This window comes from Dunckerocampus dactyliophorus, chromosome 1 (genome assembly GCF_027744805.1).
Source record: "Dunckerocampus dactyliophorus isolate RoL2022-P2 chromosome 1, RoL_Ddac_1.1, whole genome shotgun sequence".
Lineage (NCBI taxonomy): Eukaryota > Metazoa > Chordata > Actinopteri > Syngnathiformes > Syngnathidae > Dunckerocampus > Dunckerocampus dactyliophorus.
Window position 1 is genome coordinate 43977605 of NC_072819.1, and position 27716 is coordinate 44005320.

Genomic DNA, 27716 nt, shown 5'->3' on the forward strand with positions numbered 1-27716 from the left:
TGCATTAGTCACGTGAACAAATCACATGTGTGATGCGGCCAATCAGAGGGTGACATACGCTACACGGAAACAAATTCTCCATCGGTATTATTATCTCAGAAAATGGAAAAGCAATAAAATCTTCACGCATTCTGCAGAAAAAATATGGGTTCACTGTGCGGTGAATCGGTGTAAAAGCAATGTACTCCGTTTTTCCTTCATTTAAATGAAGGAAATTCTGAGACAGCCATTGTTTGATGTCATGTAGGCAGCTATGGAGGGGATCTAGTGCGTTCTTGTCACTGAGCATTACTGGTAGGTAGAGCTGTACATCACAGGCATAAAAATGAAAATGGATATTGTGTCTGGAGATGATTGGTTTTAATGGTAGCATGTATAGTGAAAATAAGGTAGGCCCAAGGATGGAACCCTGGGGCACGCCAGAGGAGAGGGGAGTGGTCGTGCAGTAAAAGTCATTGATCATTACTGAAAAAGACCTGTTAAACCATTTAAGCACAGAGCCACGTCAGCCAACACAGTGTTCCAGGCGGGAGCTGAGGACGGAGTGGTCCACAGTATCAAAAGCAGCTATAAGGTCTAAAAACACCCGGACAACAGAGTCCTTAACGTCAAGGGCTGTGAGGATGTCATTGTGTACTTTCAATAACGCATATTCTGTGCTGTGACGGATTCTAGAGGCCGACTGAAATTTGTTAGCAACATTGTGGATAGACAAATATGACTGGAGTTGTGAGAAGACAAGTTTCTCCTTGACCTTGGACAGGAAGGGCAGATGTGAAATTGGACGGAAGTTGGACAGAGTTGATGGGTGTATGTTCAGTTTTTTGAGAAGTGGTCTAACTACAGCTTGCTTAAGGGGACAATACCCAGCCTGAAGCAGCCGTTCGTAAAAACAACAAGGCTGGGACCAATGGGATCTATAACCTCCTTCATTATTCTTGCAGAGATAACGTCAAGGGGGCAGTTGGTGGGGTTTAACTGTTGACTGATTTTTTTAAGTAGAGATTGGCTCAAAGTTTTCAAAAGTGTGTTTTACAGGGGAGTCAGGCAGACCAGCAGTTGAGACCTTTGGAATAGATTGTCTGACTGTTGCGACCTCCGAAAAAAAAATGGTTGAAATGTAGTAGTAGTAGTACTTTATTAATCCCACAGCAGGGAAATTCATCTGTTACAGCAGCAAGCAAGATACACAAGTATGTACACAAGTCAAGAATGCATAGTCATAGACAATGCATGCAATGCATAGACATAGTGAAATACAAAATGGTTCAGGTGTTGTAGAGCCTGATAGCGGTCGGTATGAAGGACCTGCGGAACCTCTCCTTCTTACACCGTGGGTGTAACAGTCTGCTGCTGAAGGAGCTGCCCAGGGAAACAACAGTATTACAACAACAAATGTATTACATTTGTGTTCAGAAACATCATTAAAAACAGCAGTGACAGGGTTAATGACAGAATTAATGGTGCTAAATAACACTCTGGGGCGATGGCTATGGCTCGAGATGATGTTTGATAAGTATTTAGCTTTTGCTTCCTTCACACAAACAATACATTTATAACAGTTCAATGGATAAATATGATTTTTTATTTTCCGTTATCATTATTTGTTGTTTTGTTCTTCACGACGACTCCGCTGACTACATTTTCATCCAACTACAACCCCTTTTGAATGTAACAAAGCCTCTGAGACTGATTCAAGCTCAACAGAATGAAGGTGATGCAATTAATGCATGAGAATAAAAAGATTAATAAAACAGATGCAGGAAGTCAAACAGACACATACTAAGGAAATGATTCCAAAGACAGCACTATAGGGATCATAAGGCTGGTTTATACACAGTAGTCAATTAAGATTCAAAACGCTTGAATCTTGAATATTAATTGACTATGTGTTGAGCACAATCACCATTTTACAGACAGAAAAACCATGGCCCTAATGCAGAGTAACCACCAGCAATTTCAAGGCGGCCTGGCCACCTTTTTATGTCAAATGTTTGTATGAAGTGAAATTATGTTGTCATGTTTGGGATTGGATATGATCCATGTTGTCATCCATGAGTGAAAATGTGTGTTTCTTATAATAGGAATCATACATCTCACATGAATAATGCATTTTTGTCGATATAAATAATGAACGTTGAGTATGCATAATTTGACTGTCAGGTCTGTGGTTCACTAGGAAAGCCCTAATATTACAAATTGTCAATGTTTACCTTTCTAGCTTATTTTCCAGCAGAGGTCAGTAGTGTTCAACATAAAAGCAGCATGTAATTGCATGCCAATAACAACTCAAAGCTCCCATTTTGTTGAGGGCAGTGTCCTTTGTCTTGCTGCTCGATGGTCTATGAACACCGTGTTGTTGTCATGGAAGAAGTCTCGAGTAAAAAAAAAGTTAGCTTTGAAACAAAAGTGTAGGCAGTGCATGCACGCTTCCTTTTTACTTCACCCCATTTATGTTTATTTTACAGCAGCTCGCCACATGTGACGGTGCTTCAGGCTGTGTCCCATACTGCCGCTCCGTCTGCCGCCTCTAAATATTATTTATAAAATAGGATTGATTAAATTCGATATATTTTTTCTATCATTATCTTATATTATTTAAATATTCGTTATAAAATATAAACTATATTTATTGAGAAATCTTCTTTATTATATAATTGATACGTTTTTGGCCATGGACGGTCCAAATAGGTCTCAGATAGGTCTGCTTGAGTATTAATTATGCGTCAAACTACTGATTTCCCTTCCGATCCGATTCTGAGTAAAATTCAGGCTCGTTACCGATCAGATACTGATACTTGTGCAAATACACTTAATGTGTCTGGTAAATTTTGAAAAGTAGCGTGTTTCAAATCATTGCATAAGCAATACAAGTCATCACAGCAATTTACTTATTTTAAACTCTGAAAGTATGTTGAGGTACTGCATGAGTTATGATATAGCCAAGCTAATGTACAACAGAATTAACAGGACAAAACGTATCAAATGTGTCAAAACGGTGGTTTAAACAATAAAAAGAAAATAAGTACAGTAACAAACCACTATAAGAATGGAAGACTTTTTCACAATTCACACATGGCTCCGCTTACGATCGGCCATCATTGATCACTGATTGACTGAGCAGTGTGCCACTTATCAGGGCAGAAGAAAACGTACTTCCCACCAACCGCATATAATTTAGACGAGATTTCAATAATTTGGCTGCTTTCCACTCTTAACTTCCTGTTAATGATATACAGTGGTGTAAAAAGGTATTTGCCCACTTCCTGATTTCTTATTTTTATGCATGTTTGTCACACTTATATGTTTCAGATCATCAAACAAATCGAAATGTTAGTCAATGACAACACAACTGAACACAAAATGCGGCTTTTAAATGAAACTTTTTATGATTAAGGGAGAAAATAATCCCAATCTACATGGCCCTGTGTGGAAAAAGTGATTGGTTCCCTGTTAAAACATAACCGTGATTAATTGAGATCTATCAGTCTGGAAAACGTTGTAAAGCCATTTCTAAAGCTTTGGGACTCCAGCGAACCACAGTGAGAGCCATTATCCACAAATGGTGAAAACATGGAACAGTGGTGAACCTCCCCAGGAGTGGCCGGTCAACCAAAATTACCCAAGAGCGCAGCGATGACTCATCCAAGAGGTCACAAAAGTCCCCACAATAACATCCGAAGAACTGGAGGCCTCACTTGCCTCAGTTAAGGTCAGTGTTCATGACTCCACCATAAGAAAGACACTGGGCAAAAATGGCCTGCATGTGAGTTCCAAGATGAAAACCGCTGCTGAACATGCTGTGGCATGACCTTAAAAAGGTGCTTCATGCTGGAAAACCCTCCAATGTGGCTGAATGACAACAATTCTGCAAAGATGAGTGGGCCAGAATTCCTCCACAGCGCTGGAAGAGACTATTGGATTTAGGGGGCAATCACTTTTTCACACAAGGTGGAATTTTTTCTCCCTTAATCATAAAAAGTTACATTTAAAAACTACACTTTGTGTTTAGTTGTGTTGTCATTGACTGACATTTAAATTTGTTTGATGATCTGAGACATTCAAGTGTGACAAACATGCAAAATAATAAGACATCAGGAAGGGGGCAAACACTTTTTCACACTACTGTACATCACCTGAAGCTCCAGTGTTCCACTGAATGAAAAAGCACCCCAGATCATGATGGACCCCCCCTCCACTGTGCCGGGTAGAAAACATCTCAGGTGGGATCTCCTTGTCATGCCAGTAACGTTGGAAGCCATCTGGACCGTCAAGGTTACATTTTTTCTCATCAGAGAATAAAACTTTTTTCCACCTTTCAATGTCCCATGCTTGATGCTCCCTGGCAAAGTCTAAACGGGCAGTTTTGCGGCGTTGAAGGAGATGAGGGCTTTTAATTCATTTTTTGTTTTTTTAAACCCTTTTCCCACAGATGCCGTCTGATGGTTATTGTGCTGCAGTCGGCACCAGTAAGGGCCTTAATTTGGGTGGGAGACCGCCCTGTGTCTTGATGAACAGCCAATCGGATCCTTTGGCTCAGCGAAAGGATGATTTTTTTGGGTCTACCTTGACTTGACTTGACTTTTTTGTTCCATAATGCTCAGGATCTTTCAAAAAACTTAGAATGACTGTCTTACTGCGCCCAACCTCAGCAGCCATGGCACGCTGTGAGAGGCCTTGCTTATGCAGCTCGACAATCCGACCACATTCAAAAAGAGAAGCTTCTTAGCTTTTGCCATCAGGAGGGCATGACAGTGTGAATGCCTGACAGAAAATGAACATTTTGAGCAGACTTTGGCTTTTATAGCTTGTGGTCTTAAACTTTTGATCAGGTGATAAACAACCAATTTCAGTTTAATTGTTGTTTTCAATAAATTACTACGTTTCAAAATGCTTTTTGTCTCACTCCCCCTTCTTGTTTTGCATATTGTAGCTCTACTTAAAACCTCATCAAGATCCAAATGTGCAAAATGCAAATTCAAGCAATTTTTCAACTGGTCTTAAGATTTTGATCAGGAGTGTGTATTTCAGCTGACATACATTAATGTCACACTGACCTGCTATGATTATCTGCTCGAGGCTCGAGGCCTCTTGTCTCAAAGTCTCTCCAATGGCATGTCCATGTCTGATGAACCTAGAATATGTCCTTGCACCTGATAAAGCATGTGTCTGGGCACGTGAGTCTGCCCTTCACTGTCTCTGTCCCACACAGAAGCAGGTTACCCACCCCTTTGCGTATGTTGCTTCCTATATTAACATTTCAGCATGAAAAGTTGGACATTTTCTCGAGAAACCGTCTGTTCAGGTTGTATTGATTTGTTTCCTTGCCCCGCAGGTTTTATTAAATTGTGTCTTTCATTGCTCTCAAAAGAGCTTGTCTCATGTCCCATCTAGTTTGGAGCAAGCGGCGGCTTTTCCTTTGAGAGTAACCCAGCTGAAACACAAACGACAAAAGTAAAAAAAAAAAAAAGATGGAATTGTTAAATAGAGCAGTGGGGCAGAGCCTTTCCGGACACATTTCCAGCACACAAGCACTCAAAAACCACTGATAGGACAGCGCGGCCCTTGTCTATGATTCTTTATTTGCGTGTTTCATAGAGAACATTTAAAAGGATTCATACGCCCACGATAACTGACATCACTTCTCTGGGTTAGAACACTGACACAGGAACAGGGGAACATGTACACGAGTACACAAACACACAGTCACAAATTCGGCCAAACTACAGCGTCTTACTTTCCAAAATAAAAGGCAATCATATTGTTGAAACAATAAAGAAAAAAGACCCGAGGACACACAGCCAAGGCCTGTCCCACTTTACAAAATGGTGCAGTAGCAAAGGAACAACCACATCTACAAAAGTAACAAAAAATACCATACAATCTATCATTGTGGAAGTGATTGTAAGTTTGGAAGTTTTGCACTTATTTAAAAGGATATCAATATCAATGCCTAGAAAATCAGCAGTAAAAATAGCTCATCTCTGTAAAAATGCGCTAGCGGGACGAGCCTTGGCTGTGGATGCATTTTCTTTTGTTTTTAAAACCATTTTCAAATAGTCTTCAATACAACAACTAGAACACTGTTTGCTCTTAAGACAAATATGTACAGAGACTTTCAAAATAATGCCCTGCACACTGATGCAGTATCTAGGGGGTCGGGGGGTATTTTTTTGTTTTTTCCTTCACAGAGACTGTCCATGCAGTTTGGTACCTGAATCAACTGAATGAGATCACAGTTTCTTTGTTGCCTGTTTGTATCTCTTTTAGAAAAAGAGACTTATTTCCCCAAACTCGTCTTAGTCGTACCTCCTCTCCAGTTCAAACTGTTTTTGAAGCAGTGTAAACATAGCATCTTTTTTTTTTTTTTTTTTTTGAATGAGTGGCATGAGAAAGGCACACATGATAAGACCACACAGCTTGAAACTACAGCGTTGGAGGTGGGGGTGTCTTTTGGTTTTAGTCAGCTTGATGGAAATTGACACACATCAAACCAGAATGCAAACGTGCGCCCTTTTATTTCCTTTTTAACTTCACTGCTGGATTTTGGTGCGGGCTGGTTTCCCTGAACGTGGCATGGTGTCAAATAAATTCCATATGGGAAATACTGGGCCCTGATAGCGATGTTTTTAAAGGGACTTTTCCCACATTGAGAACAATAATAATAATAATAATAATAATAATGCAGCTCCTGACTCCATCACTGGGCAATTTTATGTAAATAAGAAAACACAGTGTGGGCACAGAAGCATCACCCTTAGGCTACCGCTCGTAACTCATCTGACATTTTCCCAAAATGTTACGCTTTTACGGCCTCAGATAATCATTTACATACCTCGCTAGACATTTTCATCATTTTCGGTTTAAAAGGGGTCATGCCATATCAAATAAGTTAGGAGAATATTCACAGTCTTGGATAGTGTTCTCGTGCATTTCAAGAGAGACAGAATATGCTACTTTGTTAACCAAATGCTTTCCTGAGGAAAGGTTATACAAGACGTGAGGAGAAGGGGAGCGGGGGAGGCGGGGGGGCATGGGAGGAGGACTCAAAAAAGGTTTTGACATTCTTTGGAGTGATGGACACATATTTATGCAACAAACACTTCCAAGAGGGAGCTTGTGTAGACTGGCAAATCAATGTCCCACTCCCACACACACTCGGCCTTCTTGCTTAGTGCCCGAGGATTCGGCCGACTGCTGACCTGTTAGCTGCCAATCTCTTTTGTTGTTGTTGTTGTTTTTTTGTTTTTTTTTGGGTTGGGGGAGGGGGGACTTTTGCTTTCTGCGATGTTTCTGACAGCACAGGCCACAGAATCAAGGAGGACGCTCCTTATGCTGGCATTTTCAACGTTTTTTAAGAAAGTGCACACCGGAGTTTCATTTATACATTGGCGACAAGCACACAGACAACATGCCTTGGACATCAGAGTTACACACGGGGATCATACTGTACACCACAGTAGCTGTGACAGACCACTCAAAGGCAGGTTTACACTTCCAAGTCTCCTACTTGCTTGTTTCAGGAGTGAAGAGGACCAGCTGGTGGTGAGCGGTAACAATACAATAACTGCACAACGTAGCCAAACACTATGTGCAGAACATTATTCAGAGCCATCATCGTTTTTGTTTTGTTTTTTCACACTTTTTTCTTATTAACTGTACGGTAACTCACATGACACTTACAAATAAAGAGCCAACCACCTAGTAGGGATCTCTGATTCATGTTTTTCGACACATCTCTGGATTAAGGACAGACAAATAAAGTAAAGCAGTGGATGTAGCATTAACATTGCCTACTTGCCTTCTGTTTAAAGCCACAGTTGAGCAGGTCTTAGTGTAACTGCCTCCTATTGATAACAGCCCTCGCATCCCTTCTAGACAGCTAGTGATGCTTTGATAAGGAGTAGAAGAGCAAGTCCACAATTACACTGGAAAAATATATGTATGTTTATATTCTTATATATAGTATCTTTAAAATCTATTTATACAGAATGAATATATAGTGTACTTATGGCCATCTTGGCAGAGAAATAAAGGCATCTGAAACAATCACCACTCTCTTGATGCTGTGGTCTTCCCGGGACCAGACATTGGAACATTGCAGAAATGCCAAGAATCAGGAAATAAAGAGAGTTTTTTTTTCCTTTGTTTTTAGTGGCACTTTGTGCATCAAAAAATTAAATTTCTACAGTAAGGCTACAAGGGTGTGTGTTTTTGTCAAACGGAGGCCATCCTACAGTTTGCTTTGTGGACGCATGTGTGTGTTTGAAAGCCAACGGAACAGTCCAGCTCCATGGACGTACTGTGTCATCGGGCCGAAAATAAGCAAATACATACAAATGAAAGAAATGCATGTGTGATACATTACAGAGGTTTTGGGTGAGCCATGTTGGCCGCTACACTACGCTTGGGGGAGGTCACTTTTTTGTTGAATTTCCTTGGTTTTCTGCCACAGAGCAAACGTGAGCTGGTTTAAACAATACAGAGAACAGATGTAGCAACGCAACAGTGATTGCTTTCAGTCTTTCCAATCAGCTGCTGGTATGACTACGCATGTTGGCCTAAGTCATCAAACAATATCTGTGCTGATCCTCTTTCTTTATTTAAATATTAGCAGTGGATCTTTAAGACTACTCAGACTCATCGTCGTCACATCACGCACATAAATAACAAAATAAATATACAGCCATCAGTCAATTTCTTTCATATTAAATAAATAATAAATACATATTTTCTTACTTTTTTCAGTAGTGAGTTTTTCAACGTTACCGGTAACCAAACTGCTGTTTTACCATGCACATGACAATAAAACTCTCTTGAATCTTGAATCTTGAATCTTGAAAAGAGAAAAACAAAAAACAAAAAACAAGAGCAATTGCAGAAAATATCCCCCCAATTTTTTCTGTTATAAAACATTTGTTTTAAAAAGTACTCAAAAAGGAAAATACGGTTAACAATATAGATTCTCAACATGTGAATTGCTTCCATATTAATCAGTAAAGATGCATTTTTTGTGTGTGTGTGTGTGTGTGTGTGTTACAAAGTCAATAAATAAATTGCTTCAAATAAATAAACCTCAATAACATAAATGTCAATAAGTTACAATTTAAATGCTCACAAATTTAAATAATTCATATATAACAATAATTATTGTACCACAAAACTATTCTTTGAAATGAAGTGCAATTCCTATGTGGATATAAATACTATTGATATGACTGACTCACGTGTGCACACGATGACGAGGTGCCTGTCTGTTCAAACAAACAAAAACAAACAAAACGTTTAATCTGCTGCGTTTTCAAACATGGAATCCATCAGGTTGCCGCGTGAAGAATGAACACAACCTCTGCTGGTCCTGGATGAACTCGCCACTTTAGACTGTGTTCACAAAACATTGCGCAGTTGACTCCTTTGCTCCACTAGTACCGCAAAGCAAACACATTCCATTTAGTGCATGCTTCATATTGCTGGGGTGCGTGTGTGTGTGTGTGTGTGTGTGTGTGTGTGTGTGTATGTGTGTGTGGTCGCAGGGCCGTTAAGAGCTGGTGAACGCACACACACACACACTTGCCACAGTGAATGCTACAGAACTAATGCTCGGCTCCTCCTGTGTCTTCCTCTTCTTGTCCAAGTGCGCCATCCTCCATGTTTCAAGCGATAAGAAAAACAAAATCGAATCATCTGGGCAACAGCGACATTGTCCTCAAACACGTCCCAGGACACACAGGAGACATGAGTAAACATACAGCATACTGAACGCCTCAGATGTAGTCGCCTTAGTCTTCTTTTCCATCCACTTCTTTCTTCTTCATACATCCTCACTGATCCCAGAAGCAGCATGATGGGGGTTTTGGTCCGCGTCACTTTTCTTCTCACAGATTGCTCCCTGGGTTGTGTATTAAAATAACCTGAATTCCCTTTTTGTTGTTTTTGAATTACATGTATATGTATTTCAACATCCCTGCGACTCGGTCATGCTTTTTTAGGACAGCTTCACTCTTCTGTGTGTTTCAGACTTTGATGCCCTTCACAGCTTTGTTGATGCTCTCCAGCAGGGCCTTGTTCTCAGGGCTCTGGAAGCAGTCTTTGTTGGTGTACATGTCGGTCAGGGTGCTCACGTAGCTGTCGAAGTTCTGCTCCGTGATGGGCTCCTGCTGTGATGCAAACGACAACCAATCTCAACTGAGACCCAGAGTGGGGAGACTAACGGGATGACACCAGAACCACCTTCTCGAGCCAACAAGCTCCATGCCCGTGCAGGTGTGTGTGTGTGAGTGTGGACAAGAACTCACCATGTGTGGCAGGCGTATGTTGGCCAGGCTGCGGATCAGGGCCCGACTAAGCCCAGACAGCTCCATGAACAGAGCCTCATTCTGCTCCTCGATCATCTTGTTCTCATGCTCTATGTTCTTCAGGTTCTTTTCCATTGAGGTGATCTGGAACACAAACAGCGTCATAGCAGCTGTGATTCACTGCTTGGTCACAGAATACCCATTGCTTTTGTGTGTTTTAGTGTACTAACATTAAGGGAAAAATTGTTTTTGAAATAACAACAAACTGGAGGTTGACCAGTGTGCCAGAATGGATTGTGTATGGAAAGTTCAGTTTTAGGTTCCACTGCATTTTTGTAGGTACAAATAGAGTGGTATGAAAAAGTATTTCATTTCTTATTTCTTTGCATTTGTCACACAAAAATGTTTCCGATCATCAAAGAAATGTAAATATTCGTCAATGACAACACCACTGAACACGGAACGCAGTTTTGAAATGAAACTTTTTATCATTAAGGGAGAAAAAAAGTCCAAACCTACATGGCCCTGTGTGAACAAGTGATTGGCCCCTAAACCTAATAACTGGTCGGACCGCCGTTAGCAGCAACAACTGGAATCAAGCGTTTGTGATAACTTGCAATGAGTCTCTTACAGCGCTGTGGAGGAATTTTGGCCCACTCATCTTTGCAGAATTGTTGTAATTCAGCCACACTGGAGGGTTTTCCAGCATGAAGCGCCTTTTTAAGGTCATGCCACAGCATCTCAAAAGGATTCAGGTCAGGACTTTGACTAGGCCACTCCAAAGTCTTCATTTTGTTTTTCTTCAGGCGTTCAGAGGTGGACTTGCTGGTGTGTTTTGGCTCATTGTCCTGCTGCAGAACCCAAGTTGGTTTCAGCTTGATGGCTGGACATTCTCCTTCAGGAGTTTTTTTATACAACAGAATTCATGGTTCAATTTATCACACCAAGTCTTCCAGGTCCTTGAAGCAGCAAAAAAGCCCCAGACCATCACACTACCACCACCATATTTTACTGTTGGTATGATCTTCTTTTTCTGAAATGCGGCGTTTCTTTGACGCCAGATGTCATGGGACAAACACCTTCCAAAAGTTCAAATTTTGTCTCATCAGATCACAGAGTATTTTCCCAAAGGTCTTGGTCACGATGTTTTCTGGCAAAATTGAGAGGAGCCTTAATGTTCTTTTTATTCAGCAGTGGTTTTCGTCTTAGAACGCAATCATTTTTTCACAGAGGGCCATGTAGGTTTGTATTACAACAAAAACTTTCATTTAAAAACTGAATTTTGTGTTCAGTTGTGTTGTCATTGACTAATATTTAAATTTGTTTGATGATCTGAAACATTTAAGTGTGACAAACATGCAAAAAAATAAGAAATCAGGAAGGAGGCAAACACTTTTTCACACCACTGTAAATAAAACCATATGTAGAATAGCTCGAGACTCGTAAAAACAGACGCACACACCTGAGTCTGCAGGTTGACCATGTCGGCTTCCATTTCGTTGTTGGACTCATTGAGGTCATTAATCTCTTTGTTGAGCTGCTTGATGTCCTCATCGCTGTCGAGAACTGAACAAGAAGACACAATCAGTTTGAATGAAATCATAGCTGGTTACATTTTTTGTTGTTTTACATTGACACACTAACAATGCATGTTTAAAGTAACTCTTAAAGAAACAATCAGTAATATTGATCGTTTTAGTGGTTTAAACACAGTAAAACAGGTTTGCTAAGTGACAAAGACGGCCAAAATCTAAAGAATCTAAAGAAAAAAAACAAAAAACAATACTCAGTAACATAATGACTCGACAAAACGCTATTGCTAACCCGACATGAGAGGTGTCCTGGCTGGTCCACCAGTATAATGAACCACTACAGTTGGTGATGGCATTGACAGAGACACTAATTATTGTCCATTTTCCAAGTCAGGGTACTATCAAAATAATTTAGAAGCTCTTATTTACTCAGTTATGTTTATATACGGTTTAGCCAGGGACATGCGGTGAGGTTCACGGCTGGTGAGGCAACGACTCCTTTGGAGTTTTTTTTTTCCACGTTGATACAGGTTGCTCATTAAGAGGATTACACAAAAGAAGAGAATAATTCACTTTTAAAACACTGAGTGAAGCGCACTCAAGACGGTAAACTCAGCTCGCGCACTTAAGCCGAGAAGAGAGACTCACCGCAGCTTCATCTCACGTTTCTGCCCTATATGTGGTCGAGAAATGTAAATTCAGCAATTTTTACAAAAAAAATAAATTATAACACAGTTCAATGGACAAATATTAAAGGTGTGTCCTGGTTAGGTATTGCAATGCAAACTTGCTATATCCCGCCCTGTTCTTGCTCAGCCATGACTGTTAACTTGGTATCTTCTCTGAGACTTCGTGTATGTGCGCACACACCATCGGCATGTGCCTGTGCACGAGCCGTGAGTGAGGCACAGTCATTAAAGCCAGCCTCTCATTTCGGGCTTTGTACAATCTGTGCTACATTCTTTGGTTGAAAAAAAGTCTAATTTGGAGCCAAAGAGTGATAGCACCTTTAATTAGGGGGGGTCAAATTGGTGCATTAATTGCAAATAATTAACTGCAGTCATATTGTGCGTAATCTCATTTTTAATCTCTAACTTTACACTTTCTGTCTGTACACGCTGAAGTGGAAATAGATTGGCTGTCATTGTGTTTGGGCTTGTTCAGCATAAGATGATAAGCTCCCATTATAGTTGGGAGGGCAAGGTGAGTAGCGGGGAGGAGACGTAAAAATGGAGGAGTTGTGAGAGTTGTCGGTCCAATGAATGGGAAATTCACACTGAAAAGCACCCCGACGGCACCATCGATAAAGGTAACATCATATGCCTTCTTTGTAAGGCGTTTGTTTACCACTGAAGCAGCTCAAGTTTAGCCTGCTACATCAACACAAAGCACCCAGTTGCAATCTTTGAACTGCCACAATAATGTCATGAATTTTAAGGAAAATGCCTCAATGTGAGCTGTTTTCGCAGCAATTTTGAGGTGAGATTAACAAAGGTTAATTAAATCAATTGATTACAGATCATAATTAATTAATCTTTTTAAATCTCTTGACAGCACTACCTTTAATATTTATTTTATGTTATCATATACTGTATACATTTTTTTATTTTTCATGTAGGCCTCCCCTGACCGCACGTTACTGACTTCTACTTGACATGAGAATCGCAGAGTGTATACACACACCAGCCCGTGCACACGTTTACATTTAGAGGGTTTTTCCACATGTCTTACCATCACTGGCTCTGAACTTGGTGCTGAGATAGTCCTCTGTAGGAAACTTGGCCTTTTTCTTGGCATACAAAGCTCTGGGGCATCCTGAGAGGCTGCACAAAATACACCCATCATAAGTTACACAGTAGTATATGTGCACTGTTACTACATGGTGTCCCACACGTGTGCAATAACACGGGTGAAAAGAATATGGCAAAAAATCACCCCTTAGCATAGAAACCCAAACAAACTTGTATGAATGCTCTGTATATATATGGTCAAAAAACGGCTGTGTGCACACTACCTGCGGTGTGTGAGGAAGCTGCCGTTAGCGTGTCCGGAGCCATCACAGCCTGGGGTGGGACATGTGGGTCCCTCTGTCTTGAAGGCCTTCCAATTGAAAGGTGTTCCATTAAGGAGCCCCTCCTTCTGCCTTCGGGCTGCCAGCGGGCACCCGTAGGCGCTACGGTGCGTGGCGTACTTGCCACTAATGTGGCCCAGGCTGTCACAGCCCGGCACCGGGCATCTGCATGGATTAGACAGGAGGAACAAGAAGGAAGAAGACAGGACAAGAAGTAGAGGAAGAGATGAGAAGAAAAGAGAGTGAGAAGGCACAAAGGTTAGACAAAGATAATCCGTCATTTAGCAGACTGAGGTTACACACTCTCCTAGGGCAAAAATGCATTACTGAGATCAGTCATTTACATTACAGCATGCAAACAATAACACTACTGGACAGATGAGCTACTCATCATCATGTTGACTTTACTGTTTTGTGTGCAAATGCAACATGAAGCTCATGTATTTCATAATGGATGTATTGACAATCTACTCTACATTACTTGACTTTCACAGTCGGTATGTGCAGCTCAATGTCTTTCCCCGTGAGTCAGGGCCTGACTGATACAGTCACGTGGACAGGTCGCTACCTCTGCATATGATTCACAGTGACTTTCCTCGCTCTCTCTTTATTGCATTTTACGTTTACCGTCAGTCTTGCTAAAAGCAGACATTAAGGCTTTCTGAGCGGTACGAACTTTAAAAGCTCCGAGTCCTCCTGGTTGTCCTTGGTAGGAGTTTTAATTCCACTTTTCTTGGCACGTGGGCACCCAGAGAGACTGAAAACAGAAAGTATGGAGTTGATAACATAAGGTTGAGAAAGGTCTGGTCACCAGAGAGAGAACAATTTCACAGAGGTTCTTCAACCAAATCACAAACCAATTTAACTCAAACGCCAAAAATGGACGAAATCATGGAATTGTGGCAATATGTGTGTGTATGTAGTCTCTGTCTAATTCTACTATGAACTCTCACTGAACCTCTCTGACTGACTGTGTGTGTGCGTGATCATGTCTGTGCACGTGTTTGCATGAGCCTGTCTTTGTTTGTGTGTTACCTTCTATGGGAGGCGTAGTTCCCTGTGATATGACCTGAGCCGTCACATCCTGGGGTGGGACATCTTCAGAAAAAAAATACAACAATGTTAGACAGAAAAGGTAACACATTATGCTAAGGAGAGGAAGGCTGCTATTGTGAACTGCTTCAAATGCATCCTTTCATGTACAATGTCATCCACACTTTTTAGGGTTTTCTGCCATTTCATCATCCCTGTATAATGAGGCATGAATTCAATCAAAGTGAGCATAGTCCAAGCCCAGATACAGGACAGGCCCCAAATTGAGCAGAAGCAGCAGCAAGCAACAAAAGGCAAGCAGAATCAAAAGCTGTGTGGAGTTGGTATCAATAGCAGTGCTGTGAGAAAGTGTAGCGCAGACATACTTGAGTTCAGGGGTGTGGGCCGCCATGAGGGACCGGAGGCTCTTATCAGCGAGAGGACACCCAGATAGACTGAAGGAGGGTTTGGGGGAGGAGAGCCAGTGAAGGACAGGCAGAAGAAGAGGATGAAGACAGAAGGAAGCGAGAGGAGAAAGACGTGAGTGAAGGGGAATCAAGATCGCAAGGCATACCAAGGTCATTTAGGAAAAAGAGGACAGTCTGCAAGAAGTAAATCACTGATGCACATCAAAGTCATTGTCTTTGCCTCCGAGTGGCACACTGCATTATCGCCTCTGGCGCAGCAGCATCGCATCGCTTATTTGAATTCATTATTGCACATCAGCAAGAAGTCTTAAGCCTCGTTTACACTTACACGCACTTCGTCCCCGCAGTGGTACGCAAGTTTGTGTGCCCATGAGTAAATTGGTTGTGAACAGGTGTGAAGTATGTGTAAACTGTGCGGGGCTGCGTGCCAGTGTGCCAAGAAAATTTTGAAATGGTCAAAGTTTGTGGCACCTCATAATTTCTGTGAAGTAGTCGTGAACGCAACATGAACGCAACATGAACACACCGCAACTTATTTGCACAATGCGGGCGGTGTGTAAAGTGCCCCTCTGTGTGTCTCATTCACATAAACGGGTTAACTTTTCCACCACCTCTTGGAGCAAGTCGGGGGGGAATGCGCAGGTAATTCCTGTAGCCTTTTTGATCTTCCTTGTGAAGTTCTGCTAATAAGTGATCATAATGCCCGAAGCCATGTCTTCTAGTCAGCAATTCCCTCTCCCACACTGTCTGTGCCTCTTTTTTTGTCATTTATTACCTCCGTCTTGCTCTTTGCACATTATTTATCTGCATCTGCGAGAAAATGTACATTTACCTTTCTTTTTTGCACGAGCTTCTTCTCTGGAGTTAAAACCTTTTAGAGCCCTTGCAAATAGCGTAATTAATGAAGCAGTAGGGGTGATGCTTGCCCTTGCGTGGTGTCACCCGGGACATAGACACAAATAACGCCACAACTGCATCACAGAGCAGGAAGTGGTGGTGACAGTGCATACCCATGCGGGGGACAATGCACATTTTGCGTACAATTGTTGTGTATTAGATGTAAACAGTACTTGACAAGGTATAAATAAGTTGTGCGAGAGCGTGGTCATTTCTTGCCAATGCGCACCATTTCAGTCTCAAATTGCATGCCAAATGTGTTAGTTGAACGCAAACTGTGCACAAACTAGTCTTCACGCTTTTCGGGTGTGCCATAAATAAATAATAACACACATTGCCATGGCAAGTAGTACTGTGTATTGCAAGTGTACATGCCGCTTTATGTATGTCATACAGAGAGGTGATTCAGTCGCAAAACCAATTTGTATAATATAACCACCCATGTTCTCTATAGTGCTGTTTTCAGCGGCAGACCCTGTTTGTTGTTTGTTTTTTCATTGGGTCTTCAGGCGTACATGAGTATGCACACATTCTGCCTAGCAACAAGTGGCCACTGCAATGGTCGGGAAATGCAAAACACAGCAACAAACTGTCAAGCACTTTTACATTTCAGAAAACAGTGTAACATTTCAGAAAACAACACATCAACAAAAGACAAAACAAATTACAGTCACGCAAACTGGAAATAAACTACGCTAAAGCCCAGATTGACAACAATGGAGGCCAATAACTGTGCATGGTGTTGAAATGATTAGCTCTAAACGAGTGAGTGTGCATGGTGTGTTGGTTGCATAAAGACATGAAATAGTGGGAAAACAAGGTGATCAAACAGCGGTACATGAAACAGTAATCTTGGTGATGTATTTATCATGTTTATTGAATAATTGGCATTTCGATGAAGCGATGTGAGGAAATGACTAATCTGCGGCCATGAACAAAAAGGTAAATTGACCTAGCTGGCAATCTGGGTTTTGGTACAATCCCTTTACAATTTGTGTGATTGTAATTTGTTTCACCTTTTGTGTTCTCTGAAACGTTCATTTGGTTCAAGTTTTGCTGTAAATTTGTTTCACCGCTTGTTAATATGTGTTCTCAATCTTTGTTTGGGGTCGTGTTCATTTGTTCTCTGAAACGTAAAAGTGTTTCACAGTTTGTTCATGCTTTGCACTTCCCGGCCACCGTATACCACAATTCTAATTTGAATTATTATTATTTTATTTGAAAAACACGTGAATTTGACCACTGCAGTTGACAAATTTCCATCCATCCATTTTGTATGCCGCTTATCCTCATGAGGGTCGCGGGGGTATGCTGGAGCCTATCCCAGCTGACTGCGGGCGAGAGGCGGGGTACGGCCTTGACTGGTCGCCAGCCAATCGCAGGATGAGAAATTTGAAATAGCTTATTATGGCGCACGCATCACAAAATCTTTTCAACTGCTTTTTAACGAACAAAAAATTCCCATTTTAACTGAAGAACATAAGTCATTATCATGTTTCCAGTATTCGTAGATAATGTGTGATCTGCTAGGTGAAATCAAATGGTTATACTGCTTGACTTGTGGCAAGTTTCAGTTAACAAATATACTTTCTTGAGGCACGAGTAAACTGTCTGCACTGCACTAATGTGTACCTGCGATGAGATGCATAGTTCCCGGTGATGTGGCCACTGCCATCACAGCCAGGTGTCGGGCATCTGGACACAATTAAAAGACAAACGAGAGAGTTAAAAAAGCTTTGCAAACAGAATAGAAAACAGTGCAACATGGCAAAAAGTTGCCATAGTGGGTCTGCTAGTGTTTATTAAGCAGCCCCGTGCCCACGCTCCCATTAAGCCTTGCTACTTACGAGAGCAGCTCCTTCTTGGTGTCCTTGGGCTGGAACTTGACCTTGTAGCTTGGGGTGGTGACTTCTCCAGGGTATTTCCTATCCTCCATACAGTCCTGCATCATGTCACTGTCCTCTGGGTCAGATGACACGTATGACTGTCCGGCGTGATCCATCTGGAAAATGCGGAAATCAAATAGAATAAAACAACACGGTCATTATTTCAGATCAACATCAGGTAATATGGTTCGCATTCTCGCATCCTAGCTGAGGGTTGTGTCAACAACTGAGATGACAACAAACTAGAGGTGCTCATTCGTGCAGTACTACCACCGTTCTGCAGGGGGCAGCAGCGAGGTGCGTCGTCACAATGAAGCAGCGGTAGATTGAGTAGAGAACAACTGTCTTTTAAACAAACATGGTGCTACCGACTCTAAAGAAAAAATAAGAAAAGTTGATACTGAAAATCGGATTTTACATTAACAAAATGAATTTGATTTTAACTTCAAAATATGCATTTACCGCAAATGCAGTGGGGAAGCTCGTGTGTTTACTTTGTAACGAACTAAACGCTGTTTTGAAATATGAACTACGAGTGAAGCTGGATTATCTTGTCTCTGTCCTGCTCTAGACAACAGAAGGCAACGATAGCTTGGATAGAATGGATTCTTGCTAAAAAGGAAAAAGCCATTCACCGATGCAGAGGTGATAAAGGACTGCATGCTGGCCCCTGTGATCTGATCTGATGACCAAATTAAAAACCAGGTAATGGTATCCTATCTATCCAATAGGCATTATTTGCTGGAAATTAGATGCCATTTTGTTGGCCAAGTGTGGTTTTTTTTTGTAGATTACTTGTAGTAACAGCTACTAGACCAGGGTTTTTCAGCTGGTGGGTCGGGACCCAAAAGTGGGTCACAGTCCCTTTCTGGGCGGGTCTTGAATATCTTCTTTCCTGGTATATAGGATTATTAATTCATTATTTAATAGTAGGGATGTCGCAAGACGAGACGATACATGAGATTGGGTCTACGAGACTACTACATTACTTTAAAGAAAGGTACAATGAAAAAATTCAAAAATAAATGACAATATATTTTAATCTACTCTTCTGCACGCTGTGTGTATGCTAGCAGCCCCACCTACACCCACCCAGACAAAGAGTCTGTATGACTGACAAAAGGGCTCACTCCGTTCATGCCACTGTTGTATGGAACAAACACGGCAAGGTGCTGAAACCAATGCCCGGAGTGAACGCTCTTCCTGCCTGTTTGGAGGCAGGTGACAAGTAAAACAAACACACATGCACGTGGCAATATATTGAAGCCGGCAAAATGATCAAGTTCATTTTCATTTATTGTGTCATTAATTAATTTATTTATTATGGTCGCAGGCCTGGTGCCCGCAAGTCATTTTTCTTGTTCTGAAAGAGAAATCTTTAATCTTCGCATTTTAATCTCGTGAGATCTTGTGACACGAGATCTTGTGACACCCCTATTTCATAGTATTGATTTTTTTTGTAGCTGGCATTGTTCCCCTTAATGTTGTGGTCTGAAATACATTTTGGCACATGCAATTCAGTGTATTTGTGTTTAAAAAGATGACATCCATGTGTTGTGAAGGCTACTGTTAAATAAAAAATAAATTAGCTTGTTTTTAGCTTTATGAAAGTGGGTCAACAGTTAAAGGCCAGGGGAAAATGTGGGTCCCAGGACGAGACCATTTGAGAAGCCCTGTAGTAGACAATGCTCATTTTACTTCAGATGCTGCTGTGATGCACCTTATTTTTGTTAAATGCACTTTTGCTGTTATAACCAAACAGCCTAGTTTAAAAACACTGTGTTCAATGTTTGTGGAATGCTATACTTGAAAGTCATAAAATAAAAGCGTTCAAAATGTGGTTAGGTTACAAATGTCAAGTGAGCATAATGGGACAGCGCAACTGTTGGGCCCTTTCATTTGTGAAACTGTGGCTCTCCTTATTATGTCGTTGAATATTTATGGTCTAAAGTCATCTAAAAGTTGCCCTGCAAAGACCATTTCTGTTCTCTACATATTAAAAAGTTACCAAATCACTGGAAGTCTACAAATTGAACTTGGATTCCTTTTTTGTAGCAGGATTTTTTCCCCCAATGCAGAGTATTGTCATAAAAAAATAAAATTCCAGGCCCTTTGTATTTCTTTTGAAAAAGTTCAAAGGAGTAGGGATTAGCATACGGCGGGATGGTGCAATGCACCTGACACACCACCTCTGTTTCTCAGTGCCGTGTTTTAACTGTGCAGTAACTTCCTCATTTCTGTGACATAAATGAATAATAGAAAGTGTAAAGTGCTACGGGAAATAAACAACCCGAGTTTTTCGTTCAACCGTCTTGAGGGAATTCATTATGTTGCAACAGCTCCTCTGTGATCACAGCACAGGAAATACTGCTTTGTTTTTTGTTTGTATTTTTGCACAATAGCAGCACACTGACCTCATCCACTTCCTCCTCCCTTTGGCGGTTGTGTTTGGTGAAATCCAGAGGCCCCTCCCACTCCTCCTGCTTGTAGCTCTGTAGGTTTGGTGATGTCATCCCGCTGCTTCCACCGTGATGCAGAGAGGATGAGGAGGAAGAGGAAGGGTCTGGGGACCGAACCCCTGGGCTGGTGCCAGACAGGCTGCCTTCGCGTTTGATGGGCTTCTTCATACTTAGGTCCAGAGTACCATTCTCATCTACCTCTATATCCATTTCCTGTGGAGATATTCCACAATGAACTTTCATCATCGTACAACAAATATCTTATATTATTATTACTGTCTTATCAATTGTCATCCAACTGAGAAGTGAAGGTTTTACACTGCATTATGACAGGGGTGTTCAAACTACGATTCAGGGGGGCAGTTGCGGTCCGCAGCTGGTTTTTATTGCCCATGGCACATTCTACTGTAGAAATTAAACAAAAAAACAAAAAAAACACCAACAATAGCAACAATGGCAAAAAAGGTGTAATAGTAATACGCTTTTTAAAAACATAATTTGATGTGGACGTCACAATCAGATTGGACAGACCAGATGCATTGTTTGAATGCTAATTCACAACACTTGTCCACGGGAGGCTTTTGAAATGATAAAAACATTCAATTTGTCGCCTATAACACAAAGATAACACAAACTTTTGTCTTTAAATACATATAAAACATTTTTTTTAGCCTTTTTACAAAATAAAAATATCAAAATGGCTCCAGCATTCTTTTAACTTTTCCATATGTGGCCATCGGTGAAAATTTTGGACACCCCTGCGTTATAACATTTACTTTGTACTGTAATATGACTGATGTTTAGTAATACTTTCACTTTGTTTGAACAAGTGACCCCAACTTTGGGTCTCACTGCTCTTGTGCTGTGTTCTTTTGTGGTTCTAGAAGGTGCAAATGTGAAATGAAAAACTGAAGGTATATAAGAGGAGAGAAATGGGAACAGTTCCCAAAAATGTCTGAGGTTGATGATCTCATTGTTCCAGTGTTTCAATATTGGATTTGAGCTGGATCAGCCTCTTGATCCCACATCAGTCCTTGTTAATGTGCCCCGTTGTACTACACAACTAGGTCACATGACTGTGAGGAAAAACACCCCGACCCGCTGTGCCGCCGGATATTCACTTTCCTGCTATCCCATATATAGCGTATATATCCAACACATCCTCCTAAAACCATGTCCATGTCAGGAAATTGAAAAATGATGAAGCAGTCATTTTCCCCCCTCTGTGAACAAAAATGGCTTTTAAGAATCACAATATGGGCCAAAGTGGTGTTCCAATTACGCCTCCTGTGTACTCAGGGAGGAAGAGAGTATTACAGAGTATTGGCAGAGTGAAGATGGCAAACAGAAGAGACAATAAAAACATAAAAATGAAGGAAAAAGGTGTGGGAGATCTGTGCTACAGATTATTTAATAAAAAAAGGCTTCCTGGTTATGGAGAAGTAATCCATAGAACTGGCTCAAATTCAATAGCAACATGAAAAGCGTGTGGGATGTAGGGATGAAAGAACGGGATAGGTGATGCAAGTGCATCTCAACCGCGGCCTGTTGCTGTGAGTCAGTGCCTGATTCCATGATACACAAATCGTGGGAGGGCAGAAAATGAAGAGGGGAGAGGAGACTGCTGTGCCCTGCTATGCCTTATGCTACAATGCATTCATCATTTCCGAGCGTTAAGGGTAGATGAAAGGAGTCATCGTTACAATGATGACATAAGTTGCTAATATTTGTTAATCCTGGATTCTTACTTAAATGAGTCTAAATGCTCGTGGCATACCTTGGTTTGCGGTTTGGTGCTGAGGTTCTCAGGCTTCTCCCAACACCGTGTAGACAGGTTCAGGATAGCGGTAGCAGCCATGTGGGCGGCCTCAGCATCGTGGGAGTAGTCATAGGCCATGGAGGAGGGTTTGCCGTAACCATGGAGGCTGAGGGTGGGTGATGATGACTTGGGGAATGAGGGCTTAGCTGCAAGAAATAAACGAGACGGTCAGAGGGAAACAACAAGTGTGACTGCCCACACACACGTCAACTGCAACTTGGTACAGTGGAACCTTGGTTTTCATGATTAATACGTTCCAAAAGGTCAGATGAAAACCGAAACATACAAAAACCAACGCAATTATTCCCATGGGAAATAATGTACATCCAATTCATTCGTTCCAGATACCCGAAAACATTAACAAAAAATACATTTTTATATGGAATAATTATAGAGAATAATTTTAGTTTTACATGCAGAAAATAATGCCGAATAATTACAAATGACAAATGGATGGAACTTATTGCTGATGTGGACTTCCTGTACATCCTGGTGAGACTGAATTTAATTATGTTTCTCACCTTTATCAAATTGCTGGCACTCGCAACTTTCTTTGGCCCCATGGTGTGTTATTTAGCAGTCACATTCAAACAAAAATGCACGGACAGTGAGTCAGCAATGCGCAGCAATGCTTTGTTTCGCCACTCGATACAGTCCGAGGCAAACCCACTAGTTTGCGACATGCTATATTGTACAAAAAACACAACATACAAAACTGCTACTAACTTAACTACTCTTAACTTATTTTTAAAACTATTAATACAATTAATATTGAAAAACTGTGACCGGTGAGTGTCTCTTACTTTTGAAGGCTTTGGGTGAGGTTTCGCTGGAAGGCATCTTTGGCGCAAGCATGCGCTTCCCGAACACTTGAGCATCAAAGCTTGCATAATCAAAAGACACCTTGGAATACTTCTCCAGCTCCTTGGCCAGGTTGGCTCGGGGTGTTGTTGGTGCCACGTTAGGCCTGTAGCCATACTGGGGCACCTCCAGCTGTTTCACGAAGCACATGGGCCTGTGAGGATGACAGCGAGCGTGTGTCAGGGTGAACGCAAATGGGAGAATAGACGAGGAGATGAAGTAAAGTGTCACACAATCAGCACATAGAATAAACAAATGATTAAATGAATGAGAGCACAAGAGAGGGAGGTATAGAGTGACAGTGAAAGAGTACAGATAGGGGCAACAGTGTACTTAGCAAGAGTGCTGCAGGATTAAAAGCTCTCTTATCAGCAGAGGGCACATTTGCATGTTGTACAGCATGGAATTTATGAGCTTTAAGCCCTCTCGTTTTCCTAAAGAGCCAGCGCTTTTGTCAGACCTGCTGGCGTAAATCCACTGATAGAGCAGAAAGAAGTGGAAGGGTGAGGAGTGAGGAGAAAGGGAGATGAGGAAAGAAAAGGAGGAGGTGGCCGGGGAAAAGACAGAAGGGGGAGTGGTGGAAGTGGGAGGGAGGCACTGTGGGGGTGGGGGTCACCTTCCTCATCTTTTTTTTATCTTCCCTTCATCCCCCTCCTTATCACTGAGCTCTCCACCCCCTTTGGCCAAGCCCCTTTTTCTTCCTCATCTCCATTCCATAATCAGTCTGTGGTCTGCCATCACATGCTAATTAATAATAAACTACGGCCGTCAATAAAGATGACCTACTATACAAAATGCTTTTTACGTGTAAAAATGTGCTAGCATTTTTCATAACATATTTGTCCTTTCTTATGAATTTAACATGGGTTCCATAAGAACGTAAGATTCTTCAGTTCCACAGACACTCTCTTCACACCAAGGCAACACGAGACTTTAATGTGACCTCCAACAATGCCCCTATAGCTTGAATAATTAGCGTCTTTGCTGTATTATTAATTAAAATACCAACGAGGAAGTGCACAGACTTAGCATAATACAGATGTCTCATTTGTGCTAATTATCATTCTTTTGGCCATAATGAGGGTGCCTGGCCAGCTGGGGAGATTAATGGCGAGAAAGAGACGTGCATGTTAACACACTGACGCTAATGATTAGACCACCAGAGTGGATGCTTCAAGAGTTTCTTGCATTCGACAATCCACAAGCCAGCTCCTGAGCTTTTAAGAATCCCAGCAACCAACCTCATGATTGTTGCAGCCTTTACAAAAATAACAATGCACAGTTTTGACACTGAGAAAAACGTATTTGTAAGATGCATTGTAAATCGACGTAGGTCTACTTCTAAAGGTCTTCTCCTGGATCCGATTAGTGGCTGATTTACATATAAACCTGTGATTAGATGTCATTTAACCTCGAGCAAAAATCCTTGTATAATCTAATAAAAAATGTATTACTACTTTGTATATGAATATGTATATAATAATTAAAGAAATGAGATGGGCAAAACCACCAAGATACTCTCCTGGGGAAATGAAGGTAAAATGAGCAATATTAAAAAATATTGCCCATCAAGGTGTTTCTTATATGAACTAAAAGAAGCTTCCAAGTCAAAATGTCTTCCAGATCAATCGAGGTAATTAAACTGCTTAGAAGAACAAGAACTAACGACAAGAAGCTTGAATTAAATCCGCTTGAATATAGTTCACAGCAGTGTGTGTACACGTGAAAATAAAGATATGACCCTCTTTGGCTCCAAATGACACTTTTTTTAAAACCAAAAAAACACAACTGAAACCGACTGAAAAAATAAATGTCTATATATAGCATAATTCCATGTTGAATTTGTAAAAAAAATGGTGTGAGCCGAATAAGATTGACTGTACCATGACTCTAAACTCTTGTTGGTTTGTTCAATTTGAAGTCACACACCTCAGCACTCTGTCATTGGGGCTGCCTTTGAGGAGGTCGCTGCCAGGTTGAGAGAGCTGCTTGTCATGGTTCTTGGACAGCTTCTCCGCTGCCGCAATGGGACATCCCGAAAGACTTGAGAAGTTGAAGGAGGAGAAAGAAGAAAGAGGAATATTTAGGGAGAGTCTGCTGACGGTGGAAATGTGCAGCACACTGATGCGGACTGACACAACTGCTGTCCTGCATACATAAATATATGAGCTTGCAAATATCACAAAGGCAGAAAACATGGCCCAGGTGGAACAAAAACAGACACACACACACACAGAGTGCTGTTATGTATGCATACCTGCGGTGTGTGTTACGGTTGCTGTTAACATGGCCCTGACCGGTGCAGCCAGGAGTTGGACACTTTAGCACATTCTCATGCATGGCCAGAACTGAGGAGATACAAGCACACATGCACAATGAAACATGAAAAGGCTTCCTTTTTTTTCTTTTTATGGTTTATTTAGACATTTTCCCATATTTCAATTCTCCCGCCTCGCCTGATAATTGTATCTGATAATGTAGTATAGTAATAAGAAGCACATTTCACAATTGTAGTGGGAACCCGGGGGCAAAAAAAGCCCTATTGTTCCTTATGTCTAATGCCTTTCTGGCTAATAACACCTCAGTGAATGTAATCTTTTTGGCTGTGTTTGATGCTACCACCTCCTTTACCTGATTTCCAGCAAAATACCAAGTGTATGTTGCACTTGTTATGCAAATGTTGCACAAAAAGGTTAGAAATCTACCACTGTATAGCAATAATTCTAAGCCTTGGTGGATGTCTGTATTGACTGAATACCAGTGTTTTAGTTTTCAAGTACAATATTACATCAGACAGTAACTATAGCATGGTGACCTTTAATGAGGAGCAGAGACAACATACAGTCACACCTCTTTTTTCGTACGCCCCAGTTTTTGAATGATTCGGGTTTCGTCAAAAATTGTTGCCAAACTCTTGCCTGGATTTTCAGTCTCGGTTTTCATACAATATTGCATGTAAAAAAATGGTCTATTTGCCCTGTACTGTATCAGATCGAGCGCCCAAACAAAGCTCCCTACGTGTTGCTGATTCATGACGGCTAAATGCAATCAAAGAAAGTTGTGAGTGCCAGCCATTTGATAAAAAAGGTGAAAAACACTTTAATTCGATCTCGGCAAGTTCGCATCAACAATAAGTTCCATCTTTTCTTCACTTGTAATTATTTTGAATTGTTGTCTGCATGTAAAATTACAACTATTCTCGATAAAATGTGTTTTTGTCAATATTTTTGGGTGTCTGGAATGGATGAATCGGATTTACAGTCGTTCGTATGGGAAAAATGTTGTACACTTCGGTTGTCGTCTGACATTTTGGAAGTAATTAATAACTAAAAACAAGGTACCGCTGTATTTCCTTTAAAATGAGCTTATGTTTTAGCCCCAACAAAAACACTTTCGAAAGCAGCATGTGCAATTGTCAGAGTTAATACAGTTGCAATCCGAACAGTCTGCTGAGTTGGCTGTGCTGCCAGTAAGTGGGTGAGCTATGGAACCGACGCTGGAGACATAAGAAACCCTTTCAGCCTGGGACACAACAGCCCACTTGGAAATGAATGCACTTTGGTGTCAACATCGGGAAAAGTGGGTTTCAATCACGTTAGGCAGCTCTTCCCAGAAGAAAACTCACTTTCAGGGGGGATCCTGTCCTTGTGAGGACAGCCTGACAGGCTACGGTGGTGGGGGTAAAGGCCGGTCACATGACCTGTCCCGTCACACCCTGGGGTGGGACACTTGATCTCTCTCTTCTCTGGCCTACTACTCTCTAGATAGAGGATGGGAGGTCGGATGGGACAAGGAAGGGAAGGCGGGGTGGGAGGAGAAAGGAGGATGGAAAGAGAAAGGAGGACAAAAGCAAGTGGTTAATGCCATCAGACAGTCTGCTTGACTGAGCATGAAATCTAGACATATTTCGTATTTCGACTGTGTAAAGGCACCATGTGTAAAGGTATCGGTTTCTCTTGTCTAATATGGCTGTGTTAACAGACAGAGTGACATTTGACTGTCTTTAATACCATTATAACAATGGTGATGTTATGTGTTTGAAATATTATGGCTTCTTTTGTATGGTTTGATCATTTCCACCTAGTTGCTACACACAAACAAATATATTTAGTAAGTTATTGTGTTGCGTAGTTACTCAAACTGAGAGATGTTTACAATATCTTTCAACTCCCATGTTGCTCAATACATTATTAAAATATTAGAAACACCTTTTGGTATGATGCAGTATAGCTGTACACAACACATTCATATACACAATAATGATCATAAATGCCTGTGTCGAAATAATATTTTTTCAAGTAAATGTGAGAATGATTATTTTTGTAAAGGCAGATTTATATTGTATTTATTATGATTCATCGCTTGTACGGAATCTCCTGTACCTAATAGGAGAAGGCGTACCTAATAAAGTGCCCGGTGAGAGTGTAGCAGTCCCT

The 27716-nt window shown here is 41.2% G+C and overlaps 1 protein-coding gene across 9 annotated transcripts in view; it reads right to left on the reverse strand.

Moving 5' to 3' along the window:
• Positions 1-5563: 5563 nt before the first annotated feature.
• LOC129183056 (myelin transcription factor 1-like) overlaps positions 5564-27716 on the reverse strand; it is a 117071-nt gene continuing 94918 nt past the window's right edge. For 5 of the 9 annotated variants that reach the window (XM_054779865.1, XM_054779874.1, XM_054779883.1 and 2 more), the window contains 16 exons: positions 26906-27040; positions 25538-25628; positions 25210-25323; positions 23223-23434; positions 22378-22565; positions 20556-20813; positions 18103-18257; positions 17888-17950; positions 15317-15385; positions 14934-14996; positions 14575-14655; positions 13842-14063; positions 13559-13650; positions 11758-11861; positions 10296-10439; positions 5564-10157 (listed from right to left, as the gene is read on the reverse strand). In XM_054779865.1, the coding sequence (XP_054635840.1) occupies positions 10014-10157; positions 10296-10439; positions 11758-11861; positions 13559-13650; positions 13842-14063; positions 14575-14655; positions 14934-14996; positions 15317-15385; positions 17888-17950; positions 18103-18257; positions 20556-20813; positions 22378-22565; positions 23223-23434; positions 25210-25323; positions 25538-25628; positions 26906-27040 (2135 nt within the window). In that variant the 3' untranslated portion in view covers positions 5564-10013. The remainder of the gene's footprint in view (positions 10158-10295; positions 10440-11757; positions 11862-13558; positions 13651-13841; positions 14064-14574; positions 14656-14933; positions 14997-15316; positions 15386-17887; positions 17951-18102; positions 18258-20555; positions 20814-22377; positions 22566-23222; positions 23435-25209; positions 25324-25537; positions 25629-26905; positions 27041-27716) is intronic. The other 4 variants (XM_054779936.1, XM_054779893.1, XM_054779901.1 and 1 more) reach the window with 4 other exon arrangements.